The sequence below is a fragment of the Ptychodera flava genome, chromosome 15 (assembly GCF_041260155.1).
Source record: "Ptychodera flava strain L36383 chromosome 15, AS_Pfla_20210202, whole genome shotgun sequence".
Taxonomy (NCBI): domain Eukaryota; kingdom Metazoa; phylum Hemichordata; class Enteropneusta; family Ptychoderidae; genus Ptychodera; species Ptychodera flava.
The window spans coordinates 7,184,494-7,207,629 of NC_091942.1; the positions used below are offsets into that span (position 1 = coordinate 7,184,494).

Genomic DNA, 23,136 nt, shown 5'->3' on the forward strand with positions numbered 1-23,136 from the left:
CGAGCATGGAGAGGGTTTTTACACAAGTTTTTACTGGTGAGCCACAACCTTCCCTCTGGCAACGAAGTTAGTAAGCCTAGGGGTTTTACTACTATCATATTTTTACAAGCACGCGACTTAATTAAATAAACAGGACAGTCTATGGGATAGTTCTCCTCTAAGGGATGGGTACAACTATGCATAATTGTACTATTAGTAAAAGTGTTTGAATTTGCAGTGGACGCAAAAACAAGCCTCTACGAATTTTTGATAACAATAATGGAGTGCATTAAAAACGGGTTGACAAACAATCGGCGGTTCCTCGCTTTTTACTTTTCCAAGGGAGAGGGAGTGTGTTTGGTTTAAGTACCACCAACGATAAACTGTGATGTCCGACTAATGAGAAATAATAGTCCTCATAATTGTATTCTGAAAGGAAGGCAGAGACACTTGTTACAAGTTAGTTTGGTTTGTTCATAGATAGATGATACTTCTTTAATGATCTCTTGTTTTTGCGCCACTCTTACAATTATCAGCTGCTGTTGTTTGCAACTACTTGAAAGCGTGCCAAATGGAGAAATCAGCATAGTCTGCATTACTGTGAAACCTGTGTATCCTTCACAAAGGACCAACACACTAAACCTAAATAATTGACAAAGTCCTATCACTAAAATTACTTGATTCAAAAGTATTCAGCTGCCTTTCTTTTACATACGTCAAGTGTAGAAAAGGGAAGACAAAGTGCTGCAGAACTATTACTTTTACGCGAGAATTACATTTCGGGTAATTTGAGAAGGACGCCCAAATGTCTGTATTTTATATGTATGGAGTGTTTTGATTTGAATGAAAAATTAAGTGTTGCAGAAATGTCATACCAATGAGGCAAATAAATCGCGTCAACTGCCTCTCTTTTGCACTGTCAGTGACCAAGACAAATACATTTTCCTTCTTTGCTGACACACCAATTTCAACAGTCAACCTGTACCTGGGGCAGCGACAGGATCCAAAATTTATCACTGTCGCCGCTATGTTTGTAGGCTATGCAAGTTTCAATACTTATTCCGTGCGGACGACTTAATATTCCGTGCGAACTATTTATTATTCAGAGCGTACGAGATCATTATATTTCTTTGCTTTACAGAATGTCCCCTATACTAGCTTTCATACAATACAGAACGAATTATCAACTGATCTCACATACTGCATTGTCAGTGGCGTTAGTTTTCAGTCAAGACGTGAGAAGGCCATTGTAAACCTAATTGGTAGTTTATAAATTGTCACAAAATAAACTAAACTCAAAATACCTGAAACCATTTCAAGTAATTCATGCATATATGAAAAGACGCGAGCTAGAAGATGACAAAAAGTACGTTTGTAAAATGACATATTGTTTCTTGCTCACTTGACATTCTGTGCATTAAACGTTCAAAAGTAAATATTACCTTACAGTATCTCGTGCGCACGAGATAATATTTATTGTTTCTTCAAAAATGACTCATAAGGGTTATTGTAGGATTCAGGTAGATTTCAATCCTCACTTAAGTATTCGATTATTGAACGTCTTTTGCTTTTTGAAGATAGTTGCTCATTAAAGGTACATATAAAGCAAATTCGAAGGTTTCGATAAGTAGACATTTCACTCAGAGATGAAAATTCATAGGAACTTCCAAGTTAGCTTAAGCGAAGGTATGATGGAAATAAACATTGCTTTTGATAAACTTCTTTGATAAACATTAATCTATATGCAAGTTACGCGATTATAAAGGCAGTGCACATATTTCTAGCTCTATTGCTCGGTAATTTAATAGTTATAACTAAACTATAATGGATCTGCAGGATTTTTGCAAGGTTTGTGACTGAGAACGTTTGCTTTTGAAGTTTTTGCAGTATCATCTCAACATTTAAAAAACTCTGAAATATCACTCTTCCTTTTTCGCAAATGTTGGGCAGATGGGAATGTAGCGGGTCCATTTCCATCCTCGGACACGAGACATACCGAAGGGCAGATCGTATGGTTTTGCTGAAAACTTTCTCCCGGTGTCCTGCTCGTCGTCCGTTCTCCTCCACGTCAACAAACCTCTTTCCTTGGCCGTTCCTGCAACAATGAAATTTTGTAAAATTAATTGACTTTTTTGCCTTAACGATAGCCACCGGAACCCTCAAATATTTGTGACCGTAACATATGGAATTAGTCGATGTTTGGTTTTTGTAATGTTTGAACATCATTGTGTCGAATTACTTTTCTTTATTCTCTCTTTTTAGGACCAACTGAATTCGTTGACACTCGTACAGACACACTTACCGGGAACTGTGTTGTCCAATACGAACCCGACGACACCGGCAATTAGCATCCCAGTTTTCAATATTATTTCAAGAACTTGGTCTGCCTTTAAACTTCCTACAATTATGATGTCAAAGAATACCCATGAACAACCGCGGAGATGTACGCAAGCGTATTTGTTCAAAGGATTCATGGTGTAAAAATAAAACGGATATGCAAAGGGCTGTCTTTGGATCGCTTATTTAATGTGATCCACCGCATTCTTTAAAATAAAAATTACTATATATAGTTTATATATACATGTTCGTTTTATAAATTATGGAGATACACCGTATAGATAAAGACCAATGACCTGTGGTAATAGTAATATATCATTATCATATCATTATCGTTAACGTTTGCTTTTAGAAAGTGGCCCGATTTATAACTTGAAAGTGAATCGCAGTTTTTTTTTCTCTTGAAAGGTCGAAAGCATAAGGAATAACCTCTATACCTGTTTGAGAAGACAACTTGTTGTTGGGGTAGATCCCATCATTGGCAGCTACCTACCTGTCTGAATGATGCCCGGCTCTGAATTCAAATAATCCGGTATCATTATTCCGCTGACAACAGCGACTCCGAAAATGAATAGGTTCCTCGTCGAGGTCATGTCGGTATGGCGAAGACTCGAGACACCGATAGAAACGATTATGCCTTTGGAACAATATTAATATAATGTTAGATACGAAAGCTCCGAACAAATACCAGGTGGTAAATCCCGGGGATTGCTGAGTAAAAACACCGGTGCCCAAATGGCTAAATTTCTTTTCAGAGTTCTTTTAATGAAAGCGACACCCATTACGCTAACTGATCAGTTTAATACATATGAGTAAATAAGCAAATGGACATTCGTTTACAAAACGTTGCACGTAGTTATCCATGATGCAGAACACTGTTGAGGTCAAGGTAAATAACATAAAATTCTTTCAGAGATGTTTTGACGAAAACGCCGGATTACATTGATTTCACATGCCTAGTATTATGACAATATACACATCATTTCGCCTTCAGTTCAGTCGATCGAGGTAAGTAATATACTGGTTTTTGATAAGTTTTTGATGATTGAAAGACTTTAGGAGATCGTTCATTAGGCGGCTCACATTGGATCGCATTAATCTCATGGGAGTCCGTGAATTATTTATGCTTTAACGTCGAAGTAAGACATGTTGGTATGATTTAATACGGCTTTACAGTGAAACAAAACTTGCGTAATGACATCACTCGCTACAAACATTGAAAACGCGTCACATGCACCCAGATTCATGACGTATAGCGATACCTGACAAGACCCACACGACGCCACCAATTATCGGCGTTGGCAAAGACGCTGCGACTGCTCCCATTTTTCCAACGATAGCAAATACGAAGAGAAGAGCGCTTGTCCATTGAATTACTCGTCGGCTGCCAACCTGTCAGGAGTACATACAGTTAACAAACTTAAATATTCGTACGCTGATGAACACGCTTAGTTCAGCAACATTGCTTTGTTTTCTCCAATGAAGAAGAGGGTTACCATAACGATACTATTGCAAACTTCTGTCTGTAAAATATTAATCTCTGACTGTCCTTTAGAGGCACAGGAAGGCTATATTCTTTATGCCTAGCTGTGATTCAGGAAATGGCAAATGAAAGATTAAATTTCACAGATGAGTTTTCTGTAGTTTGCTGACGTATCAACTATACGAAACAGCTTATGTGAGGTTACCAGAAGAAAGGTACAAAGAATAGTTCAAGATGTACTTCGGATTATCCTCAGATATCGATCATATACTACGTTGTGCATTAATTGAGAACAATTGAAACTTCAACAAAAAATCCGTTACGGGAAGAGCCACCATTAAAACAGTTTTTGTAGTCATTAACGAAGGTCGGTCGTACATCAGATTTTTGCGTCTGTTTGCAATACCTTCGTGATAGCTATGGCACCAATGTTCGCCGAGTATGACGTCACTCCAAGCGAGCCCCACATTCCTGCAAGTAGACATGCAAAGCCCTCCATCGAAATACCCCGGTTGATGGCATGGCCCGGTGGTGAGGGCGCTCCTGATATGGCAGCACAAGCGAAGTAGTCGCCCATTGACTCGATGACGGACGCGACTGAACCAGCACACAAGCCGATCACAGCCGCAACGCTGACTGTTGGTAGACCCCATCGGACTGAAAGACCAAGGAGTGGACTTTCAGTGTATTTTCATGGAACACATTTCAGTAATGTAAGAAACTGATCGGCAGGAACATTGTCCCTTTCCATACTACTCTAGGGTGCGAATTACAGAATTATTTGAATTTTCAATCCTCTTGTATTTGTTCATGTGACCTTAGTCCGGATAAGACTATCGTTTTCGATGAAGACACAAGACGTAATTCAGCTAATAGAGTCGACTGAGAAAAGAGTATCTAGTAAACTATATATATGTAATTGTATATGGAACTTATACTGGCCTTTATTATTATTATTATTATTATTATTATTATTATTATTATTATTACAAGTTTAGGGGCTATAAGTATTATATAGAAATCTAATAACAGTTCATTGAAGCTGTGGGAATTCTGAAAAAGAGGTGTTGTTTATTTTAAATAAAAAAAAACTGTGCGCTACTGTTACTGCTTGTGATAAATAATGGTATATAAAATTAATTTGAGATACTAGTAGAAATTACTAGTAGAATTAATTTTAGCACATAAAATTAATTTGAAGGCATAAACTTAATTAAATGAATGCATAATAAGTTAGTACTATACTATATAACACTTATTTGGGATGACCGCATGAAACAAAATTGAAAATGCTTGATAAATTATTTCTGGTCTATATAAAATTAATTCTAACATACTAAAATTAATGGAAAACATAATTTTGACCAGAATGGCCCCGATTTACATTATCTTTATTATTCTTCCTATCTGGAGGCAAAGAAATTACAATTATAGAGTTCATGCTCTGATAAATACACTTAGTAGAGCATTTGCATAGTAACTGGGATTACTTTTAATGGAATTTGTAAAAAAAATGAAATTTTAAATGCAAATAGGTTAATATGGAAACACAGGGCAGCAAAATGGATATCATATTTTGTCTTTCTAAGCCAAAATAACCCTTTGGTATAATATTCTGTGGATTGCTGGTTTTTTAGACTGGATATTTGGTCTTTCTTACCCAAAATATCACTTTGATATAACACATTCTGTTGATCACTGGATTTTAGGCGAAATCTTTGAAAAACTGGTAATTTTTACTCCTGGATGGTTGCCATGGAAACATCTCACATTAAAATGAGTGTGATTTTTTTTTGGTGTGCTAACCAGAAAAAAAAACTTATGATCATTTTTTACATCAATTAATAGTTCTTTAATAGGAATTAGCGAAAAAGTAACATTTCAATCCCAAAATAGTTACCATGGCATCTTGAAACATTAAAATAAGTCTGGTTTTTGTGTTCTCTGACCCGAACTCCCCCACTAGATAATTTTCATATCAATCACAGTAACTTTTCATTGGATATTAGAAAATCCGAAATTTTCAACCCCTAAAATGGTTACCATGGAAACATGGGGCAGTGAAATCGATATATATTTGGTCTTTTCGACCCAAAATACTCTAATGGTGAAATTTTCACGGAAATTTAACCTATTATTATTCATGTTATTATTTCTATATAATACTTATATTAATTATTATTATTATTATTATTATTATTATTATTATTATTATTGTTCTTCTTATTATTATTTTTCTTCTTCTTCTTATCATTGTTATAGTATTATTATTATTGTTGTTGTTGTTCAAGTTGATTAAGACGATGTGTCCATAGTAGCATTGCACAAACACAATGGAAGTGTACAACTGAAATGATCAAAAATAATCGTGACCAAGTGAATGTGCTGAATAACAAATCTACCCGATTACCGTTGACAATAACGCAAGGTATACGGAAAACAGCAATTTCTGCCAATAAAACCCAAACATTCCGTGTTCTCAGAATTATAGAGTGCATCATTTACTTTACCGTAATCTGCACATACATGGAAGAGATATTGTAAACGTGTACGTACACGGAAGAGATATTGTAAACACTTAAAACTTTGAATGAGAATTTGCTATACACCACAAATAATATTAGAGCCAATGTTATTGTCACAATGCTTCTGAATTAGATCATCAATGTAAATGTTAAAAAGGTAAGGAGAAAGCACCCCGCCTCGCAATACACCATTACTCACATAAGACCAATAAAACATAGATTTCCCCATCGCACACAACACACAAATTGTTTCTATACAAAAAACAAAGGAATCGTTCTGTGTCGAGGGGGACATCCCTATCGATAAACGTCTGCGCCAATTTGAAGTGATTCACGCGATTAAATGTTTTTATTGCATTTAGAAAACAAACGAACATAGGACCACCAATCAAACAAGCAACTGTTGTAATAATGGTAATAAAAGTCGTTGAAAGGAATCTTGGCCCTAAAAGCACTACTTTCAAGACTCAAGAATCCTTTCGTACATCCTCTTTGTTAACGTAGCAAGCTCAGAAATTTACAATTGTTTCCCTAATCTACAATTGTGTATGTTCATTTTGAAGTTCTTAGTGGAATTAGATAAGACTTCACTGGCTTATTTTTGTGAAAATCAATACTTTATTTTTTTACCAAATACACAGGAACGGTAGCCTTGAATTTCCAAAATCGTTAAATCTGTTATCTTTGTTTTCTCATTACACAAAACTTCACTGTGGCCCGAGATTAATTCTTTATTTTGAAAAAGAATAGTTGAAAGTCTTCTTGAGGAAAAATTGAGCAAAAGTATGAGTATCAATTTCCAGGCACATACCGTAACTGAAACTAGTTATTCAAGGTCATGGTCATGGTCAAGGTCATGGTCATCTGTGGTAATTGAGAGAATATGATTTTCTTCCGATTGGTAATATTGAATTTTATGACTTTCTTTGATTGCAGAATCTGCCATGAAATATTAAAACATGTGAGGCACGCATAAACAATTTCATTTTCAGCTCATTAAAATGCTATTTTCTGATAGATTGTAATATATTTTTACGAGGCATGTGAACATCACTGTACACTCACAGGGAAGAGGAAACCAAATCCACGGCATCGAAGCAATACTTTCAGCGTTTCGATCAGTTCTGGCTTGGAATGCCGGGTCCATCGGATCATCGGGGAAGACATCGGTTATGGTCAGAATGTGGCAGACAAGCCACGAGATTAACACTGACAAGAGGACCTGGCAACGGATAATTGAAACAACACATGCATACGAGAGAAGAAATTTCGTTTTTCCAACTGGTTGAAACAGTATTGCAATTTTTCATTGTATTCTCTACGTAACAGTGTTAGTTAATAAATCGTCTGTGCTGTGCTGTTTGTGTTTGCCATATCGAGAGTTTCAGTTCGTAACATATGACCATGGGCTAGAGGGGGTCTACGTGCACCCCCCCACAGGATAACAAACCTGTATTTTTCAGAACCCTTGGGATCCCTAGAATACGAAATGGAATTTTAACAGGAAAAATATAGGGACGCAATAGCTGTTATGGTCATGTTTTGAAGGGTACCGCAAAATCACGATTTTCCAAGCCAAATGCATTTTCGTCAAATCTGTCTTCTTGTAAGTCATGTGCTGAGCTCATTTTTTAACATAACCTCACTTGTTTGGTATCATTAGAAAGGGAATTTATTCCTCTTTAAGATGACATATTGCATTATGCAATATCTTCTACAGTTTTTGTCAAATATAACCAAAACTTACCCCTAACCCCAAAATTTAACATTGCAAATTACAGTAACACTCAAATTCTACCAATTTTTTAGCTGGGCATAATAAAATATGCATTGTTTTTTTTGAAATCTGTTTTATTTGATACAGGGACATGTCAGAAATATGAAATAGACTTTTAACAGAAAAAATATTGGGAATCTACAGCTGTAACAGTCATATTTTGAAGGGTACCGCAAAATAACAGTGTTGCAGATTTGCATGCATTTTTGTTAAAACTGTCTTCTTATAAGTTATCAGCTGAGCTTGTTTTTGAATATAACCTGGCTTGTTAGGTATCATTAGAAAGATAATTTACTAATCTTTAGAATGACATATTGTAACATGCAATATCGTGTGTAGTTTTCATGATAGTAACCAAAACTTACCCCATACCCCAAAGTTTACATTGAAAATTTCAGTCATAGCTAAAACCAAATTCTACCATTTTTTTAGCTTGACACAAAAATATGGCCGTTTTTGCTATGAAATCTATTTTATTTGGTACAGAGATATATCAGAAACATGAAATAGACTTTTAACAGAAAAAATATTGGGAATCTACAGCTGTAACAGTCATATTTTGAAGGGTACCGCAAAATCATAGTGTAGCAGATTTGCATGCATTTTTGTTTAATTTGTCTTTCTATAAGTTATCTGCTGAGCTTGTTTTTGAATATAACCGGCTTGTTAGGTATCATTAGAAAGATAATTACTAATCTTTAGAATGACATATTGTAACATGCAATATCGTGTGTAGTTTTCATGATATGTAACCAAACTTACCCCATACCCCAAAGTTTACATTGAAAATTTCAGTCATAGCTAAAACCAAATTCTACCATTTTTTTAGCTTGACACAAAAAATATGGCCGTTTTTGCTATGAAATCTATTTTATTTGGTACAGAGATATATCAGAAACATGAAATAGACTTTTAACAGAAAAAATATTGGGAATCTACAGCTGTAACAGTCATATTTTGAAGGGTACCGCAAAATCATAGTGTAGCAGATTTGCATGCATTTTTGTTAAATTTGTCTTTCTATAAGTTATCTGCTGAGCTTGTTTTTGAATATAACCTGGCTTGTTAGGTATCATTAGAAAGATAATTTACTAATCTTTAGAATGACATATTGTAACATGCAATATCGTGTGTAGTTTTCATGATATATAACCAAAACTTACCCCATACCCCAAAGTTTACATTGAAAATTTCAGTCATAGCTAAAACCAAATTCTACCATTTTTTTAGCTTGACACAGAAAATCTGGCCGTTTTTGCTATGAAATCTATTTTATTTGGTACAGGGACATGTCATAAATATGAAATAGACTTTTAACAGAAAAAATATTGGGAATCTACAGCTGTAACAGTCATATTTTGAAGGGTACCGCAAAGTAACAGTGTTGCAGATTTGCATGCATTTTTGTTTAATTTGTCTTCCTATAAGTTATCTGCTGAGCTTGTTTTTGAATATAACCTGGCTTGTTAGGTATCATTAGAAAGATAATTTACTAATCTTTAGAATGACATACTGTAACATGCAATATCTTGTGTAGTTTTCATGATATGTAACCAAAACTTACCCCATACCCCAAAGTTTACATTGAAAATTTCAGTCATAGCTAAAACCAAATTCTACCATTTTTTTAGCTTGACACAGAAAATCTGGCCGTTTTTGCTATGAAATCTATTTTATTTGGTACAGGAACATGTCATAAATATGAAATAGACTTTTAACAGAAACAATATTGGGAATCTACAGCTGTAACAGTCATATTTTGAAGGGTACCGCAAAGTAACAGTGTTGCAGATTTGCATGCATTTTTGTTTAATTTGTCTTCCTATAAGTTATCTGCTGAGCTTGTTTTTGAATATAACCTGGCTTGTTAGATATCATTAGTAAGATTATTTACTAGGCTTTAAAATGACATATTGTAACATGCAATATCTTGTACAGATTTTATGAAATATGACCAAAACTTACCCCATACCCCAAAATTTACATCGAAAACTACTGTCATAGCTACTGTCAAATTCAAGCAATTTTTTACGCAGACATAAAAAATTAGACAATTTTTTGTATGAAATCTGTTTTATTTTGTATTTTGCCATATCAGAAATATGAAATGAACTTTTAACAGAAAAAATATTAGGATTCTATAGCTGTAACAGCTGTATTTTTAAGGGTACAGCAAAATCTCAGTATTCTGATTCGTATGCGTTTTTGTTAAATCTGTCATCTTATAAGTCGTCTACTGAGCTTGTTATTGATTATAACTGGGTTTGTTTAGTATCATTGATAAAGGTAATTGAATAGTCTTTACAATGACATATTGTAACAGGCAATATCTTGTATATTTTTCATGGAATATGACCAAAACGTACCCCATACCCTAAGGTTTATATTGAAAGTACTGTCATAGATAACGTGATCAAATTCCGTGAATTTTTAGCTAGACATGATAAAAATAGCTCTGTTTCGGTATTAAATCTGTTGTATATGGTACTAGGTCATGTCAGAAATGTGAAATAGACTTTTAACAGAAAAAATATTTGGACTGTATGGTTGTAACAGCCATATTTTGAAGGAAATGCAAAATCGCAGTACCGCAAACTGGCACCTTTTTTGTTAAATTCTTCTTCTTGTTAGTCATCTGCTGAACTTATTTTGTGACACAACCTGGCTTGTGAGGTATCATTAGTAGGGCAATTTATTCTTCTTTAAGATGACATATTGTAATATACAATGTCATTCATAGTTTTCCTGGAATATGGTCAAACTTTACCCCATACCCAAAAAGTTCAAATCGCAAATTACGGCTTATCTTAAATTCTACCATTTTTGCTGCACATAATACAAAAGGCAATTCTTGTTTAAAATCTGATTTATTTGTTAGAAAAGTATGTCACAAGTATAAAATTAACTTATAACGGGAAGATGATACAATTTAGTAGCCATTTGGATCATTTTTGGAGGGGGAACCCATATATTGCAAATGTATGTGTTTCGGCAAATTTGCCCTGATACCTGGGTACCCTTTCAAATATGATCCAAAAGGCTACAAAATCATATTATGTTCCTGTTAAAAGTTAGTTTCATATTTGTGACATACTTTTTTAACAAAATCACAGATTTCATAGATTGCATACAAGCATTGCCTTTGGTATATAAAGTTAATAAATTGTAAAAAAAGGTAGAGTTTCAGATTTGCAGTAATTTGCTGTGTAAACCTTGGGGTATGGGGTAAGTTTTGGTCCTATTTCATTAAACCTAAACAAGACATTGCATATTACGATTCATTTTAAAGACTAGTAAATTACCTTTCTATTGATACCTAACAAGCCAGGTTATGTCAAAAATCAAGCTCAGCAGATGACTTATAAGAAGACACATTTAACAAAAAAGCAAGCGAGTTGGCAATACTGTGATTTTGCGAGACCCTTCAAAATATGACTGTTACAGCTGTAGAGTCCCAATATATTTTCTGTTAAAAGTTTATTTCATATTTCTGACATTCCTCAGTACCAAATAAAAAGATTTCATATAAAGCATTGCCTTATTTGTTATGTCAAGCTAAAAAAATGGTAGAATTTGGTTTTAGCTATGACTGCATTTTTCAATGTAAACTTTGGGGTATGGGGTAAGTTTTGGTTATATATCATGAAAACTACACACGATATTGCATGTTACAATATATCATTCTAAAGATTAGTAAATTATCTTTCTAATGATACCTAACAAGCCAGGTTATATCCAAAAACAAGCTCAGCAGATAACTTATAAGAAGACAGTTTTAACAAAAATGCATGCAAATCTGCTACACTATGATTTTGCGGTACCCTTCAAAATATGACTGTTACAGCTGTAGATTCCCAATATTTTTTCTGTTAAAAGTCTATTTCATGTTTCTGATATATCTCTGTACCAAATAAAACAGATTTAATAGCAAAAACGGCCATTTTTTTGTGTCAAGCTAAAAAAATGGTAGAATTTGGTTTTAGCTATTACTGAAATTTTCAATGTAAACTTTGGGGTATGGGGTAAGTTTTGGTTACATATCATGAAAACTACACACGATATTGCATGTTACAATATGTCATTCTAAAGATTAGTAAATTATCTTTCTAATGATACCTAACAAGCCAGGTTATATTCAAAAACTAGCTCAGCAGATAACTTATAGGAAGACAAATTAACAAAAATGCATGCAAATCTGCAACACTGTTACTTTGCGGTACCCTTCAAAATATGACTGTTACAGCTGTAGATTCCCAATATTTTTTCTGTTAAAAGTCTATTTCATATTTCTGACATGTCTCTGTACCAAATAAAATAGATTTCATAGCAAAAACGGCCAGATTTTTTGTGTCAAGCTTAAAAAAATGGTAGAATTTGGTTTTAGCTATGACTGAAATTTTCAATGTAAACTTTGGGGTATGGGGTAAGTTTTGGTTACATATCATGAAAACTACACACGATATTGCATGTTACAATATGTCATTTCAAAGATTAGTAAATTATCTTTCTAATGATACCTAACAAGTCAGGTTATATTCAAAAACAAGCTCAGCAGATAACTTATAAGAAGACAGTTTTAACAAAAATGCATGCAAATCTGCAACACTGTTATTTTGCGGTACCCTTCAAAATATGACTGTTACAGCTGTAGATTCCCAATATTTTTTCTGTTAAAAGTCTATTTCATATTTCTGACATGTCCCTGTATCAAATAAAACAGATTTCAGACAAAGCAATGCATTTTTATTATGCCCAGCTAAAAAATTGGTAGAATTGAGTTTTACTGTAATTTGCAATGTTAAATTTTGGGGTTAGGGGTAAGTTTTGGTTATATTTGACAAAAACTGTAGAAGATATTGCATAATGCAATATGTCATCTTAAAGAAGAATAAATTCCCTTTCTAATGATACCAAACAAGTGAGGTTATGTTAAAAAATGAGCTCAGCACATGACTTACAAGAAGACAGATTTGACGAAAATGCATTTGGCTTGGAAAATCGTGATTTTGCGGTACCCTTCAAAACATGACCATAACAGCTATTGCGTCCCTATATTTTTCCTGTTAAAATTCCATTTCGTATTCTAGGGATCCCAAGGGTTCTGAAAAATACAGGTTTGTTATCCTGTGGGGGGGGTGCACGTAGACCCCCTCTAGCCCACGGACTAATATGACCATGATCTTGCTTATGGCTTGGTACTTCTTCTTCTTTTAATATATATTAGTTTTCTAGAAATAATATATGCCTTCTTTGTTAATGGTGTTGAAAAAATGAAACAACTTAATTTTAACTTACAGGAAAAAGTCCGAAGATCTTGGCGCCGTCTACGAAACATTTCCTTAGGGTTTTGCACGTGCACCTTGGGTAAGGTACTTTGACTTTGCACAAGTACTGGGAGAAAATTGTTGTGAGAGCCATAGAGCTGTGATTGATGTTAAAAAGGCACGTTACTGATGCAGATCTCAAGGAAAGTTGCGCACTGTCATTTACTTTAAACTACATAATTAAACTATGATTTAGTCTTTCTTCCTAATGCAACCAAGATCAAGACAGCTTCGTAGTTGTGGATAGAAGCTGGAACCCAATCAGCTCAGCAAAACAATATTTATTGTAAAATATTCACTGAAAGCGCTTCATTACATCAGCACAGCGATACGAGGTGAATTATGATTTGCTATAATATCTGCCATGAAACCACGTTAGGAAAGGCCTTTTTTCAAGTCAGGTACAATAGGCACTCAACGTATGCGGTGGCAAAATATTTGTTATGCCGTCCAGTAAAGTTTGAACGTGCGTCATCAAAAAGTTGCATCGGCAAACTGTTATCGCCGAGACTGTGACTGTACAGTAAATAAATATGAAAACATGTTTCAATTAGTTTTGATGCTAACATATAAAGGACAAGCGAAGGAAGGAATGTATACTCACAGAAAAGCTATTCCCCAGTGGCTCTTTATATTAGTCAGACTGACAGGATAGATAGACAGACCAATTAAAGTGATAGTTGGAGCCACTGTCAGTGGTCCGACGTAGCGAATGAAGAAGCCCATCACACCGGATAATCCCAGTAGCATTTGGAAACATGCTGCAACCAGTGTTGCCCCTTGAATCTAGTTAAGAGTTATTACGTCAAACAACATCACTTAAACGACTGAAAAACATTATACAAGATTAAAAATGTGGTGAAGATTTACCAATACGTATCAGGCATATTATTTTCTAATCCATATTTGATTACATTCTCGCCATGCTAATTTTTGAGTTTCATAACACAAAATGCAGCTGCATTTCTTTACTAAATAGAGCACTTACACAAATTGTTGTATTGTTTACATTAGCGCCTTTGGAAAGGAAGCTTTTGGCTAAAAGTCACATGTAGATTGACAAACTTTAAGATCTTATCTTACCTCCCTGATTCTGTCACTATAAGTTATCCTATATTCTAAAGTAGAATTCACTGTGTTGTTAAAGACAAGTTCTGAAAAAAAGTACATGGACATAAATAAGCTTCCTAGAATCCAGAAAAGTTTGAAAATGCTACATGCACCATGCAGATATTGGCACATGCTGAAGTTTTTGTTTGACTCAACTATGATTGTAGCAAACGTGATGATGACGACGACTCAGAGATATGAGACCAGATGTCTCCCAAAGTCAGATAATCTAAAATAGTAAAACACAGATATTAATGTTGACGGATGGCTGCATGTCTTTCTGGTTGTGTCCATGTTCGTTTATGTTTCTTTTTATATGTGTTCTGCCTGTCTGCTTATCTGTCGCTATGTGCATCCCTGTCTGCGTATGTGTCAGTCACAGTCGCTGTCTTTGCCAATGTCAGTCCATCACCACCATCACCGCCAATGTCAGTCCTTCTGTCTTTTGGAGGCGGATTTTGATTAGCGGTTTTGACTGTGATGCCTTCGCTAGGTGATCGGGTGCCGTGCGTTGTGAGTACGATCGATAATTTGCTGAATTTTCTCTGTCTGTCTGTCTGTCTGTCTGTCTGTCTGTCTGTCGGTCCACCAATCCGTCCGTACGTCCGACAGTCCGGGTGGCAGGAACAGAATCCGCAGAATAGTCTGGGTAACCCAGACTACCTATTAGCCAGTCAGTCAGTTGGTCAATCAATCTATCAACCAACAAAGCAACCACCTGAACAACAAACCAACCAACTAACCGACCAAAGTACCTGTTTCAGGATCTGGGCACTTCCATGGTTGCGTAGACATGATGACACTTGCTGGTACATATAAAGGAATTGCGATTCCTTGAATGATGGGTAACCTGGACAAAAATACAACATTTGTATGGGGCAAATCTATCAATTTCATGATAACATTTTTGTGTGCGCATTGAGGAAACGTCCGCTTTGAACTCTGTGCATCATCTAAATTGACTATGTAAGAGAGGCATATAATAGAACCATTATAGCAAACAAGGGAGTATGTATCCTCGAGGCAGGAGACCATTTGCTCTCCTTACGTCGGGCAAATGGTCACCCACCGTCAGACGCATAGTCCCATGTTTGGGCTATAATATCTGATATCACTTTTTCGAAACAATGAAATAAGTTTACACACTTGCTTAACCACAGTCCCTCGGACCGTGGCTTAACATAATTTTGCAGCAGAAAATAACAACAACAACAACAACAACAACAACAACAACAACAACAACAACAACAGCAACAGCAGCAGCAGCAGCACCACCACCACCATAACAACAGCCATCACCACCATCACCACCACCACCACCACCACTACCACCACCACCACTACTACTACTACTACTACTACTACTACTACTACTACTACTACTACTACTACTACTACTCATTTTCAGCATCATAATTATCATCATTATCATTTTCATCATTATCATCATCATCATCATCATCATCATCATCAACATCAGCATCATCATCGTCATCATCATCATGTATTGGTCCAAGATGACTGGTCAAATCCCGGACATTGAAATATTCCATAGGCATTCGGATATTAAGTTGTATTACTTAGACTAATCGCTGTCTTTTTTTCGAAAACGGCTGGCTTTATCGCAGTCACGTTTCCCACAATTTTGTAACATAAACCTTTTAATTGAAGAGGAGGGCGATGAAATAGTGACCTCATTGTCAGGGGCAATCACTTACACTGACTCCCAAGGCATTGTTGTTATAAGATGACAAACCTTGTGCCAAATGTGCTCTCCAAGAAAGTTCCCACAGATTCGATCAGGACTATAGAACTGAAAAGTTGGGCAATTACAGTACTCCTCTCGTCGTCCGGCACACAGTACATGTTGGCCATGATGAAAGGAAACACTAACGCACTGCTGAACATGGTGAGATGTTGCTGAAAACGGTAAAGAAAACAGGATCAAGAAACAGCACCGTACATCAAAACAACACTACAAAGTTTACATGAGTGCAAGGTACGCCATCATAGTGAGTAGTGAATAGCGAGTAGGCCTACGTGGAAGACGAACGTTCATGATTTCTATGCCGAACAGTAAAAAACTTTATTCTGACACATATTAGTCAGCGTTCCTTACCTGAAGTCCGAATAATAAGCACGCATACCATGGTGGTATATCATCTATGCTGTATTTCAATTTAGATCCACCGTGCTGGTCGCTGTCATGTTGCCCAGGACTATCATCTTCGACGATCTCAGTTTGAATGCTGTTAATTTCCAACTGTACGCTCTGAACTTTGTCAGTGTCCATGTCTATGCACAGGATCTAGTATCTGGGCGATAAATTTTAACATCAATTATCTACACACGGTCGCTCGTTTGTTGATTGTGATCCCTGAGAAAATATGAAATGAATACATGTTCAAATTTCATGTTCTCTATGTGTAATAAAGTTGCTTGTTCTGAAGGTTTATGAAATGGCTTCGTATTCGACATTAATACACGCACCAGGTTTAAAATCTTTGTTTCATACGATATTTTTCATCGACAGCTTATTTCAGTTGGGACAAGAATTATTAATTCTTTCAAAAGAAACGTGTCTCGTTAAGACACGCAAATAAGACGAAAGCTGGGAAATTGGATTTCTGGAAACAGGACGAAAGGGGGTTTCGCCTTCGTCCATTCAGTGAAATGTCGCTTTTTTTGGCCATTGTAGTTACATGGCCAGGTCAAAGTTCAAGGCGAAACAGTGAGTACTGCGAGTAAAGTCATTGTGATTTTATGGTTGAGTCTCATGGGTTCATATATTGAATACTTTGTACTATAAACACGATTGGAACTACTTTAGGATAATTGGATGGTAAAGTAATGTGGGTTAAATCTGCAAAAGGAAGCTTATCCCCTTTTCTTGTAAGTTATACACTTGCTTTTATGAGTAATTTCTTATATTACAACATTCAGCTATTGGGCACCTAACGCTTTTGAGAAATTTGAATAATATGAAGATCCAATCATGCCGAATAAGTTCCAATCGTGTTTATAATCTTTAGTCATGTGAACTTCATAATATTGGCTCGTGGCGTTAAACCTATTTCAGATAGTGCAGTTGCTGTGTTTGTTTTTTTGCAGATGATGTTAATACTTTTCTCCGATACCGTGGCAGCGCTAACTAAATGCATTGTGAAAATAGCATTTGGAAGTTAAATCGAACGGAGACGAACGTAATTGTCTTTAAGGCAGGTTGATATTCTTCTACAGTTAAAAAATGGTATTTTATGACGTAAGGATAAATGTATCATATTACAAATATCTTGTTCTTATTATTTAATGCAGGCTTCGAAGTCTGTTGCCACTACATGTTTGGTATTGCAAACTACAAAGGTTTTTCTTGGCTGGCATGTTTACCTTTTATGTATTTGTAAGATATTTTACGCTTCAAGTCTTTTGTTTAAACGTATGTTGTAGCAGTGTTGGGTTTCCATTGATATGAAAAAGGGAAAGAGTCAATACTTTTTGTGTGTTTCTACTAATGCGCTAAAGGTTGCTGCCCTGAGAGAATGTACTGGGTATCTGATATGCCCTTTTACAGCTAAAAGATTTATTAAATATCGGACCTGGCTCTTGAAAATTCCTTAAAATATATGCTCACAAAAATGTTACGATATGTTATACGATACCGAAAAGTCAAATGTAAAATCTTAACTTACATGGTAAATAATGTTAAGAACCCATTTTATTTTATAAACTTGCTTGAAGTATCGGAACGACAACACATGGAAAATGATTAAGTTTAAGGAATATTTTTATTCAATGTTTTAAATCTTGAGTACAGTGAATGGCGCAGCGAGGTTGTACGATTGATAAGGCTGCATGCTTCAAGGAATTAGAGATCTCTCTAGAACAAGAAAAATAGTTTTTTCTGTTAAAACCGTCCCACTTCTACAAATGCCTATTCTTTCATGCTGTTCCTCATACGTCTTATACATTGCAATAGTTTGGCAACAAGGTATTGAACGGAATCAGAGAATTTGTTTATTGTGTGATAAAAGTATCAGTATTAATCAGTCATTAACAGTGTACACATTTCATGCCATAACTGAGAAACGAGCTCGAGGATATGTAACTCAAGGTTTAACCTTGTCCTTGAATTATAAACATTATACACCAACAATGTTTCCTGTCAATTATCTATTTGAAATTTTACACATATAGTATTATATACTGTTGCCTGAATACATGGGTTTATGTGCCCGAGCGCAGGTGACAATTTGCCCGACGCCAGGAGGGCAAATGGTCTCCTGCTGCGAGGGCACATAAATCCATGTCACGCAATGATGCTATATGACATTTAGTTACATGCAGTGCATTTTCAAACAATTTTACCATTATCGACCAGCATCAAACAGATTTTAACGAAAGTCAAAATAGCAGTGCGCGCATGGATATTTTACATCTATATATAGTGTCAATAGGCTAGCTGCAATCGACCTTTTGAATATTGACATGGCATGATGTATATTTTGTTCAAAAAGGCATTAGCTTGCATCTGGGTGCAGTAGTAGTAAGATCGTATATATTCAAAACAGAAGGTCTGTTGTTTTTACAATAGCCAAGTGGCGTGAGGATAATTGCAAAAAAGAACAAAAGTGTACAATATAAACGCAATTTTTAAGTAGACACTTTATAGCACGCCTGACAAAATTAAAATCATCTGACTTTTATTTTTTTCATTGGCACATCACAATTACAACAATTGGGCCGATGACATTAAAACGATCCAATTGGACAAGTTTTCCAATTTCCATATATTTTGCATGCTAAAACAATCTGAACTTGCCAAGGCATACGACAACAAAAATAGGAAGTGAAAAGCGAAGGGGAAACGCTGCCACAAATTACCTCGCATTGTTTGTATGTATACTTACGTTTAAAACATCAGTGTCCACTCTCAAAGGTTTTTTTAGTCTTCTCGGTATTAAAAGCGACGAACACAATCAAAACCGTGCACTTATTTCTGAAAAAAAAAACACAAAACGTAAACGATTAAAGGGAACGTGGTTAATCTATCTAGGAGCGTTTTCTAAGGGCAAGTGCCAATAGGCTAGCTGCAATCGAATTCTTGTTTGCAACGTTTTAATGAGCATCATTGAAACAATCATACCTTGTAGCCACAGCCCTTTTTTTAGAACGCTCAAAATCGACTAGTTTGCATCCACACAAATGGCGCCAGTAGCAAGCTGACACTTAGACGACATGTTCCAATGCCCACTTGCACTTTATTGACTCGAGTTAACAACGGAACATTGTTAACTGCTTGACATTACCTGACAGTAACTGGTCGGGTCTGGTCTTCAATCTTTGAGCTGCAAACGTATTCAGAGGCCGTATACAGCCAAACAAAACCTTTAATGAAGACTATCTAATTTAATACTTGCCATAAGGCCACGACGATTCCTGAACGGTAAGGCTAGGGTCACGAAACCGTCCTTGTTAACACTCTGTTACCTTGTGAACACTGTTTACACAGGCAAAGTCATGTTTCTTTAAAAGAAACCGCCCCTTCCATTCAATGCAGGCATATTTTAGTCGTTGGAATAGCCCAACCTTGAAATATCTGACCTATTATATTGTCATTTTAATGAACTCTGAAGAAAGAATGTCAGTACTATCAGAAGGACAACTCCTTTATACGAATGTATATATACAACAGAGACATCTGTTGGGTCATATGCTTGTGTCACAACTTCGATAGCATTTTAACATTGCTGCCAGAATTCTGTTGCCAAAGAGTTATGGCACACAACTCCAAAAATTGGGTTTGCCAAGATGCCAACAAACCTATGATATCCAAATAACACTATCTTCATGATGACATATATCTGGGTCATATGCGTGCTTCTTGTAACATGACCCACTTTAATCTCCTTTTGTATTTGGTAGCAAGCGAATCGACCTACTGTACAAACTGCTTCATGTAAGACAAAATTGTTGATTTTGTAAGCGCACTGTCGACGCCGCAGCTGGTTTAATAAGTTGAAAAGCGATTTTTGCTCTGTACTTAACGAATTTTGTTATTCAATATTCAATAAATCAGAGAAACTGCATAAAGGAGTAATTTGTTTAGACTATTCACAAAGGCAGGTCACATGTATAATTGAATATAAGCCCTTCAGTGTCAAGGTGAAAACAGGAACGTTAGCATTTTGCTTGTTAAAGATTATACACATTTAGGATTAGATTCACTGTTTGCTTATCTGTCTGTTTGTCTGTCTGTGTGTGCGTCTGTTTGTCTGTCGGCCCGTTGAGCCACCCATCCGTCAGAATCTATTTATCTATCTGTCTGTCTGTCTGTCTGTCTGTCCGTCCGTCCGCCCGTCCGTCCGTCCGTCCATGCATCCTTACATCGCATCTATCTATCTATCTATCTATCTATCTATCTATCTATCTATCTATCTATCTATCTTTCTACCTACCTACCTACCTACCTAGAGCTCGACCGATATAATTTCACTAGTGAATGTTAAGAGCGACCAACCCATAATTATCAATGCTACCGCTTTATAAGATACACAAAAAATCCATAAACACACTTTGAATAGCGTATGAACGAAAGGTAAATAATATGTTGTGTAAGTCTGCTGTAAACAGCGGAATGTCCTGAAATCGTACGTATGTCTACAATCTACATTTCTTCAGCTTGATAGTTCGAAAATTTCAATCATAATGTGAAGGGGTATATTTGACAGCCGCTGTGAAAAAAAGATGTGTTTTGTAAACATTGGTGATATTTACAAGAACATATCTCCCGGATTGTATGGACTTCGCTTATGCTTCCTTAAGAACAGAAGTTGCGCGATATAACACACTTGCGCAATCCAACATAAAACAGGACTACTTTGGCATACTTTTCCCGAAGCCTCAGTCTAATATTCATCCATTCTCTGTCTGTCTGTCTGTCTGTCTGTCTGTCTGTCTCCATCCTCAATGTAAGTCAAACATATTAACTCTTTTGTTGCCCGTTAAACTACTAGTTAATTGTGGTGGCGCTTCATGAGGCTGCAACCTGTCAACGCTGTCTCCCGTAAATTTGATTTGTTTTACTTGTTTAAGCTTTTTATCTGTCTTATCGCGTGACTGTTTGATAGTTTTACCCGCCTACTCTCGGATTTTAAAAGAACTGGAGTCTAGAAGAGCTGGAGTCGATTTTATCGTCGTTTTCTCTCGTCATGTCTTTGGTTTCAAGAAGGTTCACTAGACCGGCAATTTTCGCGCAGAGGTGCTTCAGTCAGGTGCAAGTGCCCATAACCACAAGAAAGCCAATGTCAAGGAATTTCCTATTGTCTCCTCGATGGGCCCCGTGACTCTAACATCGTCACTAAAAGCTGGCATAAACTTTATGAATCGTCTGATGAGAAACAGACCTCGTGGATCAAAGGTTGGAAAGAATCGACGCCATGCAATTCAACCAGTAATTTCTCAATATCATTCAAAAACATCAGTCAGAGGCCGTGGAGTGAATACAAATAACTTGATTGCAGTAAGCAAAGTACCGATTCAGGAACAGGTGAGGAACTTGTCGTTCTGTTTGTGGAATGCCAGGTCACTCAACAACAAAATACCAGCTGTATGTTCCATTATTCATGAGAAGCTGACTGACATCTTTGTGGTAACGGAATCTTGGCTGAGTGACTCAAAACAGCAATTGACTATGAATGAACTTCGTTCGTCGTTGATTGGTTATAACATCTATAACTGTCCTCGTGCATCCCGTAAAGGTGGTGGAGTGGCCGTAATTGTGCGGAAAAATCTAACCACCAATGTTTCAACAAAAACTAGTTTCTCATCTTTTGAATCAATGGATTTACGTATTCAAGTCCAGTCTGAAATGATCCACATGATTGTTGTTTATCGTCCACCCCCTTCAAGGAAAAATTGTTCAACATCCGGAGTATTTTTCAGTGAATTCACATCGTTGTTGGAATGCGGTGTCGTTTCGCCTGGAAAATTGCTCATTCTTGGTGATTTCAACTTTCATATGGAAGATGATACTGACCGCGATGTCATCAAGTTCAAAGAACTTTTAGTATCATTCGACCTCGTCCAACATGTAAGTGGCCCGACTCATGAGAAAGGTCACACACTAGATCTCGTAATATCGCAGTCATCACAAAATCTCGTCAAGGACTTGGAATCGCACTGTCTCCTGCCATCTGATCACAGTTCCATCCACTTTGTGTCTAATTTGACCAGGCCTCGCACCAGGAAGATCAAAGCAGTTAGTCGGAAGATATATAAATATATAATATTGACTTCGATCAAGTGATGTCATGTATGGGTGACAATCCTTTCTCTTTATTGAAAGGCGCATCTGTGGATATGCTGGTCCAAAATTACAATATCACTTTGTCCAGGGTATTTAACACTGTCGCCCCAGCAACAACGAAAGTTGTCCATGACAAGCCGCGTGCACCTTGGTTTTGTGACGCAATACGTAATCATCGAAAGGAAGTCAAAAATTAGAACGTTTCTGGAAGGCAAATCCCCTAGAGATTAATAAACAAATCTTCCACGCGAAACGCTCTGCCCACAATCGTATCGTCAACAACGCCAGATCCGCCT

At 36.2% G+C, this 23,136-nt stretch overlaps 1 protein-coding gene and 1 long non-coding RNA gene across 2 annotated transcripts; both read right to left on the reverse strand.

The window, feature by feature from the left end:
- Positions 1–1,898: 1,898 nt before the first annotated feature.
- Positions 1,899–15,937, reverse strand: LOC139152228 (solute carrier family 23 member 1-like). Its single transcript, XM_070725368.1, has 6 exons — positions 15,691–15,937; positions 15,291–15,385; positions 7,390–7,546; positions 4,206–4,456; positions 3,579–3,708; positions 1,899–2,074 (listed from the first exon to the last, which is right to left on the reverse strand). The coding sequence occupies exons 1-6, from the start codon at positions 15,935–15,937 to the stop codon at positions 1,899–1,901; spliced, it is 1,056 nt and encodes a 351-aa protein (XP_070581469.1).
- Positions 15,938–16,300: 363 nt separating this feature from the next.
- Positions 16,301–19,532, reverse strand: LOC139152334 (uncharacterized). The gene is made up of 3 exons (XR_011556599.1): positions 19,443–19,532; positions 16,655–16,850; positions 16,301–16,455 (listed from the first exon to the last, which is right to left on the reverse strand). It is a non-coding gene; the product is annotated as an uncharacterized lncRNA (long non-coding RNA).
- Positions 19,533–23,136: the final 3,604 nt, after the last annotated feature.